The sequence below is a fragment of the Cottoperca gobio genome, chromosome 18, assembly GCF_900634415.1.
Source record: "Cottoperca gobio chromosome 18, fCotGob3.1, whole genome shotgun sequence".
Lineage (NCBI taxonomy): Eukaryota > Metazoa > Chordata > Actinopteri > Perciformes > Bovichtidae > Cottoperca > Cottoperca gobio.
Genome location: NC_041372.1, coordinates 9,456,355 through 9,472,139, shown reverse-complemented (window position 1 = coordinate 9,472,139; position 15,785 = coordinate 9,456,355). Strand labels below are relative to the sequence as shown.

Here is a 15,785-nt window from a genome sequence, read left to right as displayed (position 1 = left end):
CAACGGTGCAAACAGGTTTTTGTCTCTACAACATGATGAATATACACCACATGTATTCAGAGCTTACAGTGCCGTCTCTATGTGGTGTGATATATTATTCTTATATTGTATTATATTGTTACCAAGTCAACAATCATGATACATTCTATGAATGTGAATTGACAGTGTATTCTACTCCCATGTTCACTTCTTTGAATGCACTCTAATTTCAATTGTAATAGTTTACAGTTGGTACCATGCTATTAAAAGGTTGCTCTCAGTTAAATAAAAGGGAACAATTCAGTTTAAAGAATCACTTGTGCTTTTACAATGGTGCAAAAAGAAAAGAAAATAATTGCATGTTACTATTATACTGTATACTATTTTCCTTTTTTATATTAGTTTTTAAATTAGAAAAGAATGACAACTATTCTTTTATATATTTCATATTTTTAGATCTCCAACGAGATCAGTAGCATATCAATGCGTAAGGATCAAACGTGGTGTTTAAAGAGTTATTACTTTCTTTCCACATTCTTTTTTTTTCATTTTTAGACACAACATATTAAACTCTTTTCCTTTTTGTGGAATAATTATACAGTAGAACTCAACATGCACTGCAAAGGTGGACAGGAATTTAGTAGAGAAAACAACAGATTTTCTGGGCAGACTAAGTGGTTGAGTGAACAGGTTAACAGCGACGGGGCCTTGAATGGCTGTGACAGGGAGAAAGCAGTGAGAGGCTCCAGCACTGAAGGGGGAAGTGACCCGGAAACGGTGTGTAAGTGCAGCTTGCTGGGCCCTTTAGGAAAAATCTCTCCAGAAGCACTGATGCAAGTCCACCTAAATACACATTTCTCTTATTTCTCTCGCCCTCTCTGCAGAGATGCATTACTCAGCTACACTCGTGCATGCTCATGCGTTCTAACGGCAAAGAAAAACAGATAGTGGGGTAACCTCTGACTGTGTTCATCACCTACAAGACCTGTAACAAAACAACGTGCAATGATTCTTTGATTTGAGCAGACTTTTAGCAAGTGGGTGAGGAGACCTTTTCTTTAAAACGTGTAAGAGCATCTTGTTGCTCAAGGACAGAAGTTCAGTCCACACAAATGTTTCTGTTTCTACTTCCATAAAGCAGCATTTTTTAAAGCTTTTAAATAATGATTCAAGTCAATTAAACTTTGTTTTGTTAGTTAATATAAAAGACTCACCAAGAGGCTCCCAGTCCCTAAATAGCCTGATTTTAATTTTATGTAATGATAGCTAGTAGTAAAGTTCAAATGATAAACTTCTAGTGTTTTTATATCAATTTGTTGTGCATATGTTTAAATACACTGTTAAAAGCAGTAACTTCCTGTGACTGCAACGTATACATGTAGCTTTTCTGCCACGTTTCTTTCTCTTCCAGAGTTTTCTTTAATGTGCTAAAGAATAACATAGAGTAGGTCTTCTATAAGGTTGCCTTTCATAAAAAAAAGGGAACAAATCTACTATATGAAACACTGAAATGAGGCTTTTTCTGTTTTTAGTAAAATGCCATCAGTGGTAAACATTATAGTGCGTATAGATGTCAAAATCTTTTGTCCTTTTGCATAAAGTGAAAACGTGATTTATTTTTACCTCATACCAGCTGCTGCAATTTTCATAACTATCCAAACTAAATATGTGATTTTGTGTATTATTTAAGAATTATTTTTAAACCTTTCTAATAACCCTAATGAAATTTAAAGTCCGAATAAAACATGCTCTCTCCAACTCCACTAAAGCAGTCTGAACAAAGTCACTGAAGCAAAAATGTTTTTAACAGTGTTAAGATGAGTGCAGGAAAGGCAGGAAAAGGAGCCATTTGCGTTTAATCAAAAGTGAAACACTTTGGTGATGAAGAAAAACAAAAAAATATTTTAAAACGTTCTCTGATTATGGAAGTATGCCGAGGCACAGTAGTAGAATGTAACTAAGTAGGCAAAATGTACTTAAGTACACATTTGAAGTACTTGTAATTTACTTGAGTATTTCTATTTTATGCTACTTTATACTTCTACTATACTACATTTCAGAGGCAAATATTGTACTTTATACTAAATTATGAAAGGTTAAACTACCCTGCAGTTTAAAGAGTAGTTAAAATTAGCCCTACATTCAACAGCTGCAACATGAAAGTGACAAATTAATGCATCAATAATTACAATCCAGTGATATAAAATATATTTATTTATATACTTTAAATATATTTGATATTTTATTGCATTGGTAAGATTTTGAATGCAGGACTTTTACTTGTAACAGAGTATTTCTACACTGTAGTATTACTTTTACTTCAGTTAAAGATCTTCGTTCACCTCAGATGAAGCAGTAGTATATAATGCAATTACAAGTTAAAGAATAAATAATACGTAGGGAAGTGAACTATTGCTGTAAATATTTTTTTTGTGCTAAACTAAACTTCCGGAACATTTCACGACGCAGTTCTGTTCGTTCGTTATGAAACAGATAAGGTAACCCGGAGCTATTTTTCTGCTGCACCTCGGTCCAGTTTACGGCACATACAACAGATATAAACAACATAAAGTTTTAAGGAACCATTACCTCTAACTTTGGAACTTTAACTTTGTTGTTGCCAATGATGAGAAAATGTTTGTTTTTTTAACTTTCACGATAAAGAATATAATGAAACACAATGAATAATCAAATAAGGAAGTTGATTTGTTAGAACGATTTGATTTGATTGATTTCTTCCCCCCCGAATATAATTCAGCTTGAGTCAACACTCTGGTAAAATTTCAAATATTACACTTTTTATTGCAAAATTCATTATGATATACGAACTGTATTCACAGTGTAACAGTCTGTCATGAAAGGTCACGTGAAAACAAACTATAAGAGTGTTTTATTAATTAATAATAATAAAAATAAGGCCATATAAATACAAATGAAGTTTTGCTCCACGGAAACTCTTTTTTTTTTTTTAATTCAGCACAGGAGTTGGAAAAAAAAGAAGACTATTATTGCAGATTAATGAAGATGATGCAACATTAACGTACATTCATTGAGATGACATTACTGTGCGAAAAAACTGGTTAGAGGAACTTGCATGCACATTTTTCTGACTATAAACTTTCTATTCAGAAATATCCTAAGTATTGAAAAAATATAATAATAATAATAATAATAATAATAATAATAATAATAATAATAATAATACACCATTTATTTGGAGAAGGACAAAAAGTGGCACATGCATGTCTTGGATTAGTTGATATGTTGAGAGAGTTGGGAGGATTTGTATGAAGTTAAAAAATAAAATAAAAAAAGTGACAGGCCTAAAGACAAACCAGGAGAGACTGTATGTCCCACTGTCCACACACACTGCCATCTGATCCCAAACAGAGAAAACCATCAATCTGCATCAAACAGGCCAAAGTATTTGCCAGTGTTGGAGAAGTAGATGTAAGGCGCAGCGGTTGCAGTCGGGTACATGATGGGGAAAGGCATGGGTAACAAACATCCGCCTAGCAGGCTGCTGTCTTTGTAAAAAGTTGGTAATTGCACATTTTTCCCCACCTCTGAGAGGTGTTCGGCGGCCAGCGGCCCCTCCATGTCCGTGGATAACTGTCTCTTCAGCTTGTTGCGGCGGTTCTGAAACCAGATTTTAACCTGAGTCTCGGTGAGCTGCAGAGAGCTGGCGAGACACGCTCTCTCCGAGCTGCTCAGATACCTCTTCATGTCAAAAGTCGCCTCCAGCTGAAATATCTGTCTCTTGGAGAAGATGGTGCGAGTTTTCTTCTTCACCATGGCTTTAGAGTCCGCGCTGGCCTGCTGCTGCTCCTGCTGCTCGGACGCGTCCTCGGCGGTGTGCGCACTTTGCGCCCCGGGACTGGAGCCGGCGGTCAGCGGCGGTGTGATTTCCCCGCGGTCTGCACGGTGGACTCTGGGCTTCGTTTGCGCTGTGAATAAAGCGACAAAACGTGCTTTGATGCAGCAGTAAAGGCAAACGTACACACTAGTTTTCTGCGTGCATACCCATGCGAATAATCTGCACAATAATTGCTGTGGCATGATTAATAAATACAAACAAACAACGACCTCTGGTCCGCGCTATATCAAATATTTTTAATAAATACCACCAGTCTTGTTATATGTTGATCCTTCTTTACGCACCATTCTTCCTTTTAACGGCTCCATCAGCCTAAACTGTGTCTATTCCTTATAACTTCCTTATAAAATGTGTTAATCGTTGTAAATAAAATACTAAAGAAACACTTTCTCAGTCTCTTTACTGCTGTACTTATTACATTCTGAGTTACCTGTCTCGTCGGATCCGCTGTCATGCCTCCTCCGGACGTCCCACACCTTATCATACCGTGCTTGTAAATCCTCCTTACATCCACTGTCCCTCTGCTCTTTCGATCTGTCCGAGTCGCCTCTGTCCCGCTGCTTCAGGTTCAGGATGTTGTCAATGGTGAACGTCAAAGAAGCGCTCCGACTCGGGGCATCCTCTTTGCTCATGTTCCCCGGCATTTCATCTGCTCCTCCGCGATTCCCGAAACACCGACGTCTCCGGACGCTCCGAGCACCATTGCTCCTCGGCTGCGACTAGCGCGCGCAGAGGAGCGAGGTGCGACGTTCTTCAGCGACCCGGAAGACTGCGGTTTAACAGCTTTTGATTGGTGAGGTTGTGGGGCTGATGAGGGCGGGATGCAGATTTACGCCTGCTTGCCATACTGTAGCTTTAAAACACTTCCCCGTCGTCGAGACTCATACCTCCTGGATTCATGCACCATAATACTGACTCAAACGCACACTTGCAGTGTTCCTTGCGAACTCCCTTTGACTAAGAGTCACTATCACTATGGGGTTGTTTGATATTTTTAATTTTAAGTATGCTTTTAGATGACAGTTTGACAACTCTTTAACTACTGGGGTCTTGAGGATTATAGGACCTCCATATGGGTTAAAGCTTTAAAACATTGTTACACTTCCTCAACAGCAAGACAGTCCAACTTCTCTAATGCTTATGTATTTATTGTGACTGTTTTGACCGTGTGTATCCTGTACATTTTGTCTCTTTAATCCAACATCTGAGTTATCCATAACCCTATCTTATTTTAGTCCACATGGTTGATTTTTATACTCGCTAAAGTTCTTTACAAGTAAGAACAGAAAACACTTCTAACGTGACAAAGTTGTCCTGCCAGTAAGAAACCACCAAACTATTGTTTTGCATACATTTTATTCACGTGAACATATCGGTGTACAAAAGTCTGTATTAAAATCCTCTTAAATAAAAATGTGTCAAAGAATATTGCTAGTAATGTGCCCATGCTCACAGTTTACAAACCCCTTTTTCATAAATGATCAAGTCTTTAAAAAGTGTTTGTAGATCAGTGCGAGGACAATATTCCCAAAAGAGTCCAACAGATTCAGAGCTTATTAAAACATCTCGTTGTATATTGCTCTTTCTAAACCTCTGACAGAACACTGCATGAGACCGTGGAGTGCAGATTAAAAACAGAAAGTATCTGATTTTGGCTTTTAAAAGCAGGGAGGAAATACTTGTAACTTGAAGGTTAGCATGTCACAGGTTTGTTTCACAAACTCAAATCTTATTGACCTTTATTTGACCCCTGTACATGTGGGTTATCCATACAGGTTTTGTGAAAAAATAATCACAAAATAGAGCTATCCTTGAAACCTGTGTGACGTGCAGGACAGGATTGTTGGCACTTACCATCATGGTCACTACTGGCACTGAATCTCAAAATGACTTGTTGGGTTTAGAATCAATTGGAAAACCACATCGGGGAGAAAAAGGCTTGTCTTTAAGGGATTTAAAGCAGCCATTCAAGGATCATGATGGCCCACCAGATGATTAAACCACCGAACAAAACAGGATCAAATGACTTTATACTTTACAGGATCAGAAACGGAACTAAAAAGAATATTTTTTGCAGCCTCTTTATTTGATTCATTGGTCTCAAAAGAGTCACAAGTATGCTCGGTCACACCATCCCGGTCATCTGTGGCGTCATGAACGATACCGGATGGGTGAAGTGGGAAGTCAATGGATAGTTGATAGAATTAGAGAAGCCCACCACCTGTGGCGTCACTTGAGGCAGACAGGTCACATGTGATCCCGTCATGTTCTCGCGATACAACACGGGAACTCTGACGACCCTCTGGGTGGCATAGGGGAGTGTGGCGCTGCTCGCCTCCATGTCTGCAGCGATCTGCCTCTTCCACTTGTTCCTGCGGTTTTGAAACCAGATCTTCACCTGGGTCTCGGTGAGCTGCAGCGAGGCGGCTAGCCCGGCTCGTTCCGAGCTGCTCAGGTAACGCTTCAGGTCGAAAGTGGACTCCAGCTGGAACACCTGACTCCGGCTGAACACGGTGCGGGTCTTCTTCTTTCGCGCCACTTTCATGTCACCTGAGAGGACGAAGCGGGAGAGAGTTTACTAAATGGAACTGGATACAACTCTAACAGTGCAGCTTTAATGGATAGTATAGGTGATATGGATACAAATCCATTGCCAGAGTTTGTTATATCAATATCAGTATATTGTGATAAAGTTTCAACTTTAACATTTCTGGAAAGTCAAGAGACAGATCTGATTTTGGCCTATTCAGGGAATCAAGGTGCTAAAATGTTTTACCCACAATGACTCACTGAACCCAGGAACTCTTAGCTACACCCCTGCAACTTGATATAAAACCTTTCGACCTTTTGTTGCTGATACCCCTTGTCAAGCAAAAATAATCAAACTGCACCAACATGTTGGAAACACCAACACCTAAATCTTACATTTTGGATTTGACAAACTATATCCTAGTAAAGCGTTTCAAGAGAAGAGCGCATGCGTGGTGGTGACTAATGCCTTTCAAGGTAGACTTGATGTTTTAAGGTATAGGATGTAGCATGTGTACTTTTGCCTCACCTGTATCACAGCTGTCTTCTTTCGAGAAGCAGGACGAGGGTGCATCGTCCTCCTCTCTGTCATCCGTCAAACTATCATCCCCCTTCTCCTCCGGCTCATCGCTCTCCTCCCGCGCTGTTAGCGTTGGGGAATCCCGGTCAATGGTTGGCACAACGTCTCTGTGTTCTTTCTTGTACGGTGGACCTAGGAGTAACATGGAAACATCATTTTAAAAAATCCTACTCATTGGTCATGTCCAATAGCGTTAACATGATCTGACATCTTTCACGTTTTGTACGCAAATGTGCGCATTCGCGAGGCTTGTCCTTTCCCAAGATTATAAATAAGCATTACATCTCCACTGCTGATCTATTTTAGAGCATCAGAGTGACATCGTTGTGCGGATGCCAAACATTGTTGGCTCGAGCTCGCTTGGGGAGTTTGGGGGTGTTTTACGCACAGAGGACGATACAGTAAAACGTGCTTCAGCCCAAGTGTCACGTCCTCTTGTGGCCTGTTGAAGAATCGGAGTGGGATGTTTTTTTGGAAAGTAATAAATGCTTGGCACCTCTGTAGCCGCATTCTGGTCCAGGTGGTAATTGTTGACTTGTATTGCAGAGGATTTCCCTGTAATGTATTATTATATACATTGCAATTTGTTCCTGATTGGTACATTGAAAGTTATTGTTGTCACGATTGTATTTAATCACGATTCAACCATGTAAAGCAGGTTAGTCTCTTTGCATAACATTTGTGATTGCCGTCATTTTTTACTAACACATCAGCACAGACAAATGCAAATATTAACGCATGCACTCACTTCTTGAGGTGCCGTACGCTGTGTTTGGAGATGTCCCGCTCCAGTCCAGCTCTTCACTGTCCTCCCGACGTTTTGTTTCCAGTCCCGGACAGATCACCGGGCTGCGGTCGGTAACTTCGAAGCTCGGGGTGTCCACCCGCTCCTCGGATGAAGCCCTCCTGTGTACAGTCCTCAGCAAATTCTCTATGTAAAACGACGAAGCTCTCGACGGAGGACCCAGCTTCGATCCCGGCGCTTTATTGTCAAGCATGCTTACTTGTTTGTCTTTCCCCAGGCAGCTTTCCCTTAAAATAAATAAATAAATCAAAACACTCCCCGGGAATGTGTCTAGTTTCCAGCCAGGAGTGTCTTCTGCTCCGCGTAAACCATCCCGACGCAATCCATGAGAGCTCAAGCCTCCGCTGTAAAGAGATCCAGACAGAAATCCCGTCTTTAAGAGACAAGGAATTACTCCAGAAGAAAAAAAAACACGAGACTGTCTCGTTCTTTGGAGCCTCCCGTGTAAGGCTGTGTGATAGTCTGCCTTGAGGGACCGTAGAGATGCTGTATTTAGGTCAATTAGGGAGCAACTCAAAGCAGAGATACAATGTTGTCCTCAGGGCTGGAGAAGGAGAAAGCTTCATGGAGAATGGCACAGTACCGCCTATTGGTTACATGTGTGCATGCACACTTTAGATCTACTATGCACACTGTAAATCTCTTAATCGCTCGAGTCTTACTTTTATTTCTAGCGCCATCGGAAGCCACACAAATACAATCAAATAAAACAATCATAAAACGGCACTTGCTTGATTAATCATTATTTTATTCTTGATTGTAAATATAATAAAAAAAAGATTTTCCAGGAAACACAAGGTTTTTCAATCGTATTGAGAATATAGCAAAAACGAGGGGAGGAAAAATAAACTTTTATTCTTTATTTCATCCGCTCAATGAAAGGCGAGCACAACAATAGTGTGAAAGAGCTGGAGGCCCTCAGAAAATATTTTTAAAATAAGTATTAAAGCATGGAAATAAAATAATAACATTAGAACAACACATTATTATTATTAATAATAATATTAATATTATTATTGCATGAAAAATTGCAGAAAATTAAAATGTGTTTTATTTGTGTTATTTGGACTAAAAAGAGTAAGAAAGAGCAACTGTGCACGATGAACGCATTTCATTTATTTATTTATTTATCTATTTAAAGCTGACGAATCATGTTTCTTATTTAACAGCTGTATAATAATAATAATTATATATGCCAAAGTTGTTTCTCTAAAGGTCTATAAAGGTTAGCATGTGGTCTATCTGTATTTTGCCTTCCATTTGTTTTTGTTTTGTTTTGTTGGTTAAGGATCATCTAACACATTTTATTTATTATTACATTTTATTATGGAGGTAATGTTATTATTAATAATAATAATAATAATTATTATAATAATATAATATTTGTATTATAATGTTATCCTTGTTTGTTATTTAGTTTTTTTCCCCACACAAATAAAATATATAAAATATATAAACATTTAAATATATAATATATAAATACATTTTATTACATCTACTCCCTTTTGCTTATGGAAAACTCCAGAATCTGTGAATATGCTGTTTCCTACTTCACTAACACGTTCATTCTCCGTGTACTGGAGACTTTAAAGGTCCAAATCACACTTATTGAGTTGTTTACTGGAACATTATTGGCTTAAAAAACTATTAGTGGTGTCACAAGTTACATTCATATTTAAGGTGAGCAGAGAAACCTTCCCCTCCAGCAGAAGAATGTGAAAGTTAGTTTCAAACTCCGCACAGTGAAGGACACACCTCAAAGTGACGTCACAATAAGCGAAAGTTTTAAGTGGAGGGAGGGGGTGGTTGGGGTTCAACATGGTTCATCACTTAAATATACTACTATAGTTCACAAATCAAGTTATGCTCATGTGTGAGTTGTTTGCAAACATGTGTTTCCAAATGAACCACATTATCCTCAGGCATCAACACTGTTAACACCATGTTGCTTTTGGAGCTGGGAACACGTTAATCTCCCCTGCAGCAGGATTAAAGGACCAACCAGTGAAGTGTAGCCCCACCACTGGCCTCGAAATACTGTCTCACTTTCACACTGATTGACAGGCTAAAACAGAGGCTTTTCACCATCTTTATTTAGCCTAATATGGACACTGAAGTGTAGTCCACAAAGAATAAATATCTTCTTTCTTTTCCCCCTCCTTCTTCTTGGAAAGAACTTCTGCCACCTTAAATGTCCGTAGATGGACTGACAGCGTGTTCCAGCTTAACACGAGTTAATTAATGCCAAAGGTGGAGAATGTTTAGTCAGCTTCGAAGCTGTGAACGGTGGAGTAAAACACCACCCCGTTTGGAGTTGTAATAGGATTTAAACACTATGAAAAGCTTACTTTCATCTGTAAGTAGCCTTGAACAAATGCTCAGAACATTCCACGCTGCAGGTTTTCAGATGTTGATCAACCTTTTAATTAATTCAACTCTTTTTCTACTTCTTTTTTTTTGCAAAGGGAAACATATATATTATAAGTAAAAAAACATCAAAGATTAAAGTGAACAGAGTTGTAATCTGTCAAGTGTGTGAAACCTTTTGCACAGCTGACCAGCCGTAAGTGAAGAAAGGCAGAGAACAACAAACCGCTTGTTTTCTCAGAGGAGTTAGTGGCACAATTGTTCCCCATTGTGCCACTAAATTGACTTTATTTTAAGCCTCTTTTGCAAGTAATAGCCGATCAACCTAATACTCTGGATTCTGGTTGGTGTGTAACACCTCCACAGACATTATACACCAGTTCCCAAATTAGGGAAGAATTTGTAAAAGTGATTATTCAACACTTTTTATGTATATTTGTCACTGTAGCCTGCCGTATACATGAAATATGGTGCATAGTTATATTTGTAATTCATAAGAAGCGTTAAGAGTAGATAATTGTGGAAATGTTTTAAATGGCAAAACTTGCATAAAGTTTTAATTGTATCCTAATCTAATGTTCCTAAACACCTCATTTAGTAAAAAAAAAAAAACTTTATTTAAATAAATGTACTCACAAGATTAAAGAAATACTATCTTTATAATAAAAACAAAGTTTAAAACAATGTTTTGGTAGTTTGGAGTAACAATTAAAGAAAAAAACAACATCTTTAGTATTAATTAATCAAAAATCAGCTGATCTGTTTCATTAGGACTGTGGGGGTGCACTTTATTAGATTTGATTGACAGTGAGCAAACAGCCTTCAACTGTCTCTGAGATTCTGATTCAAATGTTGCCGAATCCCGATTGGTGCATGGAAGTATGTGACATCACATTATTCCCAAATGTAGCCCCGCCCACTTCAAAACAGTGAGCACAAAGAGAAAAATAAAAGTGTTAATCTGTCACGTGAAACAAACTGTTCTTACTTTAGCTTCAAAGTGTGTGTTTGTGTAGGAACCATCACTCATAGTAAGATGCTGCTTCAGGGGGGGGGGGGGGGGAGACAAATTCCTGACCTTTTGCGACCCCTAGGTCACAGGTTGTACATGTGCAGTTGTTATTTCTTCTCAGAATGTTTTTCATTTTGATCATTATTTTAGAGGTTTGAAGAACTGCACAATATTTTAGAAGGATTAGAATAAAAAGCCGCTAACTAAATACTTCTGTGTACAAACAGAAATACAACTTCTTCTTTTGACCTCCTTTCGATGTACGTTATGACCCTCCTGGGGGAATCCGACCCACAGGTTGGGAACCACTTGAGATTGTCCAGATGTTGATTCCTTCTTTATTCAGTATCCAAAAATGATTTGATATCTGATCTCCGATGAAGGTCACGACTTCTTTTTATTTGATTTGATATTTTTTGCTGACTTTGTGCCTTTCTTTCTGGAGCTGGATTGTTTTCAGTCGTTGTCTTCTTGTGCCCAGTAATTTAACTGTGGTCTTTCTATCAGTGGAAGTATATCGTGTCATTACACACTTATTGGTCAGCGGTTCATAAAGTCATATGGAGACATGGCAGAGTAATTTTTATCAAAGGCAACAATTGCTTCAAATTGCCTCATCCTATTCATCTGGAACTATTTTCCAGGCTATAAATTGCGGAGGGCCGTATTTTACAGACGCTTGCAAGCAGATGAGGTAATTAAAAAGATGCAGAATGATGGGAAATTTTTGCTTTCTGCTGTTTTTTGTCCCAACAATCTTCCCCCCCCCCCCGACAATAATTCGGGCGGACATGTTTTTGTGTGTTTTTGAAGCGAGCTAGAAACGATCTCATGCCACAATAACCTAACACTTCCTGTCTTGTCCAGCCTCGTTGTGAAGCATTGCACAGAGGCATGTTCAGGGTCTCTTAATTAAGGATGGCACTGCTGCTTCACAAGGTAGAGACGATGCAATGAAGAACTTAACCTCAAACATTTCCTACATGCATGAACACTCAGGATGGAAAATGCTTATTGTTTAGAAATATGGTCATAATTCTAATTCTTCTCATTTAAATAGAAACTCAATTCACGGAGGAGGAAGGACAAGCGGAGAGAATATGCATTTGGTTATAAAATGTTCATGTGTGTTGAAGTGATGGGGGAAGAAAGTAGATCCTTTACTTGAGTAAAAGTGGCAAAAAAGTATATAAAATACTCCATAACAAGTCCTTCATTTACATCTTATTCCAATAAAAGTACAAAAGTCTTTATTTATTACCGTTACTGATGCATTAACGTGTAAGCAGCGTTTTAATGTAGCTGGTTGAGTGGCAGCATATGTTACATACTATTGGGTGGTTAATAAAAAGGCATCATATAGCTAACGTTATGCTTTGCATGTAAACAATAAAAGTAAAAGTATAATGTGAGTACAAGTACCTCAAACGTGTACTTTTTGTCTTTCCACAACTGACTATTTGACTTTTTTCTTTTAACTTTTTGAACAAGATAAAATGGTAAATTAAACATTAGCTTTAATTAAACAGTCAACAAGCCCCACAGTCCTCCGGGACAGGAAATGCCATCTCGGTCCTTCTTGCGGATTACTTTGATTTCCTGACGACAGCTCATCGGAAACGAAAGCATCATGAATCTAATGCATATGGGATTCTAATGAAGTATCATTAACAGTGTATATGTTTGTCCTCCTGCAGGATGAGAATCATTGCATTAATAGTCCGCTGCTAGGGGGAATCCTCCAAATCATTACTGGCACTATAATGGGCCACTGTGGCGATGCAAGCTGTTGAGGTTAAAGCCACGGCCTACAATGCAATAGTGTATATGAGGTCAGCGAGGGCCAGACATCTTAGGTCGGCCTAAACAGAGGCAGTCAACCAGAAGGCCCCTTTATGCCACATCAAGCGTGGAGCTATTGACAAATCTGTCTGATTTTCAGCTCTCCTCCTGCTCACCATCTTTTTATTTTATTTCACTAGCAGTCTCTTTTTTTGTTATTTTTCCTACTCCAAATGCTGAACTCGTTCCCATCAGATGAGATTTTAAAACAAGCTGTTTCCTTGACAGTTTGTGTCAAATGGGTCAACATTGGACCCTGCGTGAAAACAGACCTCCAGGCTCCCACTTGTCACTTATCAGAACTACTTCTTAATCTGCGTTTTATACCTGCTCACAAACTCCAAAAAGAACACTCCAGATTACAAGCATCGAAACTGACACATACTTCTCCTGCTTAATCCCCATTAGCCTTCACTTTACTGCACTCCGAGCCCAATTCATTGGGACACACCAAAAGGCATTCTGGGAGCTGTTTGGTTTATTGCAAAAGCCTCTGCAGACTTTGCACAAAAGCCTGTTGACAAAAATAATAACCGTGTTATTTTTTTTGTTGTTTTTTTTGGTTCAAATGTTATCTCTATCTCTTGGAAAGAAAACACACCAGAGTCTTGGCTGGAATAAACTATTAATGCCTGTTTGTTTAACCCTTGAACGGCAAATTAACCCCTGTTAGAGCCACCTTGTCAGTTCAGCACAAAGGAGCAAAAGGCTTGATATTTTAACCACATTACGGCCTAATGCCACACATCCCCACCCCTTTCTTTGTGTCTGAAAGAGTAAAGCAAAAACATTTTTGTTCTCCTTTAAACCAGCTCAAACCCCACAAATACCAACCATAACCAACACTTATTTAATGTCTTGTTTCCTTTTTATTGTCAGGTGGAAAGTATGTTGATAGGATTGAACTGGCTCTTTCCCATGTGTGTTAAAGTGATCAAGGTTAATCACAAGAGATAAGTGCAGCCGCTAGCAGGTACAATAAACTTCCACAGGAAACATGTTTTATCCCTGTGGGTGTGGGGTGGGAACGAAGGAGCACTTCTGATGGATTACAGGCCTATACCAGGGCTTTTGGGACATCAGATCAATGAGAAAACATCAGCTTCCCTCTAATACCTACTAATGTCTTTAGCTGTGCCAGGAACCAGGGTCAAATGTTAACGTCGCACTTGATTCTTGGGATAGATTCAGCTAAATGATAATTGAAAGAAAGCGCATTGATAATGCTTAAACTTTAAAGGCTTTTAAGATGACTAATAATAGAGTTTTCTTTATCCCTGGATGTCTTCCTTCTACTAAATGTTGTCCTGAGCACACTCTATCTGACCCCGAGCTTCAGATCGTGTTTTTTTTTCATGCAAACATAGCATAAAGGTGGACATCCAGCCGAAGACGCTCAAATAGGGGAATCGCGTGAGAAAGAAGTACTCTCAAGGTAGCAGCTGACTGCCAGGGAGAGTGCACTGCCCCCCCGAGGTCAAAGCACTTCTGTCATATTAGCTTATACATAGGGTCCATATTTTTCAATAAATTATGCCTCTGAAGGATAGCTGGGAGCACACGGGCTATTAGAGCTGCAGTGAGGCCGGACTGTGGGCTTCCTCCTACCGCTGAATTACACTTCATGGGGAATGTTAAACTGTCTAATTCTGATCATATCCAGTTTTAAAAAAGCAGTTCAACTTCTAAAAACTTCTATTTTCACCTTTTAAAATGATGTCCTCAATGCAATGCATGTTTTACAAAAGTATAAATCTACTGAAATAGATTGCATGTTTTGCATATAAGTGTTTTGATTTAAAAAATCAAATAAAAAATCAATTGATAATATTCCTGAACAAATAGGTCAGAACCCCCCCCCCCCCCCCTCTCTCTCTCTTTCCTGGGACATATGTCCACTTTTTCCTCGTTCATTAGAATTAGGGTCGATTTATGGAAAGTCCCCGCGGAGTCTGAGGGCCATCTGATATGATTAAACATACATGCAAAGGGGCAGGGCAAGAAAACCCAGAAGCGGCAGGACGGACGAAAGAGTCCACTTTAATGTTTGCCTGCAGGACAGATTACCACAGTTGTGTGTTTTTATCTCCTCTTGTCACGCAAGTCCTCCGCTTACGTGTTCCTTCTGCTGCGAGTCCAACCCGCAACCCCGATCTGACGAGGTGCACGGGACGTTTGTAATGTATCACGTTTTTGGTCCGTAAAAGCATCTTTACAAAAAAAAAAAAAACACTTGCAGTTTTGTTAAGGGCCTAAAATGTACAAAACTTTAATTGTAAAATGGTGAAAGACAACATGCTATGACATATTTATGATTAATGGAATATTTAGATGACTAAATATAGTCTGTAGATGCAGTTATGGTCAGTTGGTTGGTGTAAAAGAAGCTTCAACAAACTACGAGCAGATTTAAACGATGATGTTAGCCTGTTGTGTAAGGTTTTTTAAATGTATTATTATTATTATTATTATTATAAGACCAAAGCTGCTCAAATCTATTTATGATTGAAACTTAGATCCCGGCCTTAAAAAGTATTTTATTTTATTTATGTTTTATTTTATATTATTAGGCTATAGGCTATAAAGTAATTCTGTTTCAAACTCAAACCTCAATTTAAAAGTGAAGTGAAGCGGAAGTCAGAGGTTTATAGCCTCCATTACAGCAGCCCAGTATAATACTACAGTTTACTGAAGACGTCAGTATTTCTACTTGAGTTGCTCTCATTTGAATATTTCACTTAGTGAAGTACAGTTGGGCCTATACTCATACTTTATTTGTTTGTATTGATTCTTT

General features: G+C 38.7%; 2 protein-coding genes across 2 annotated transcripts; both read right to left on the bottom strand.

The window, feature by feature from the left end:
- Positions 1 to 3,216: 3,216 nt before the first annotated feature.
- On the bottom strand, positions 3,217 to 5,716 carry LOC115023991 (homeobox protein HMX3-like). The gene is made up of 3 exons (XM_029455362.1): positions 5,711 to 5,716; positions 4,287 to 4,575; positions 3,217 to 3,926 (listed from the first exon to the last, which is right to left on the bottom strand). Exons 1-3 carry the CDS (start codon positions 5,714 to 5,716, stop codon positions 3,379 to 3,381), a joined length of 843 nt encoding a protein of 280 aa, XP_029311222.1. The 3' UTR covers positions 3,217 to 3,378.
- Positions 5,717 to 5,960: 244 nt separating this feature from the next.
- On the bottom strand, positions 5,961 to 7,977 carry LOC115023723 (homeobox protein HMX1-like). The gene is made up of 3 exons (XM_029454937.1): positions 7,714 to 7,977; positions 6,915 to 7,097; positions 5,961 to 6,406 (listed from the first exon to the last, which is right to left on the bottom strand). The coding sequence occupies exons 1-3, from the start codon at positions 7,961 to 7,963 to the stop codon at positions 5,982 to 5,984; spliced, it is 858 nt and encodes a 285-aa protein (XP_029310797.1). The 5' UTR covers positions 7,964 to 7,977; the 3' UTR covers positions 5,961 to 5,981.
- Positions 7,978 to 15,785: the final 7,808 nt, after the last annotated feature.

Bases quoted from the DNA above. Each gene is read 5' to 3' on its own strand.
- LOC115023723 (XM_029454937.1), bottom strand. From the start codon at position 7,963: ATGCTTGACAATAAAGCGCCGGGATCGAAGCTGGGTCCTCCGTCGAGA. The intron at 7,098-7,713 runs GTGAGTGCATGC...TGTTACTCCTAG, and splicing joins AGCGTACGGCACCTCAAGAA to GTCCACCGTACAAGAAAGAA. The intron at 6,407-6,914 runs GTGAGGCAAAAG...TCGTCCTCTCAG, and splicing joins AGAAGACAGCTGTGATACAG to GTGACATGAAAGTGGCGCGA.
- LOC115023991 (XM_029455362.1), bottom strand. The intron at 3,927-4,286 runs GTAACTCAGAAT...CTTTATTCACAG, and splicing joins CAGCGGATCCGACGAGACAG to CGCAAACGAAGCCCAGAGTC.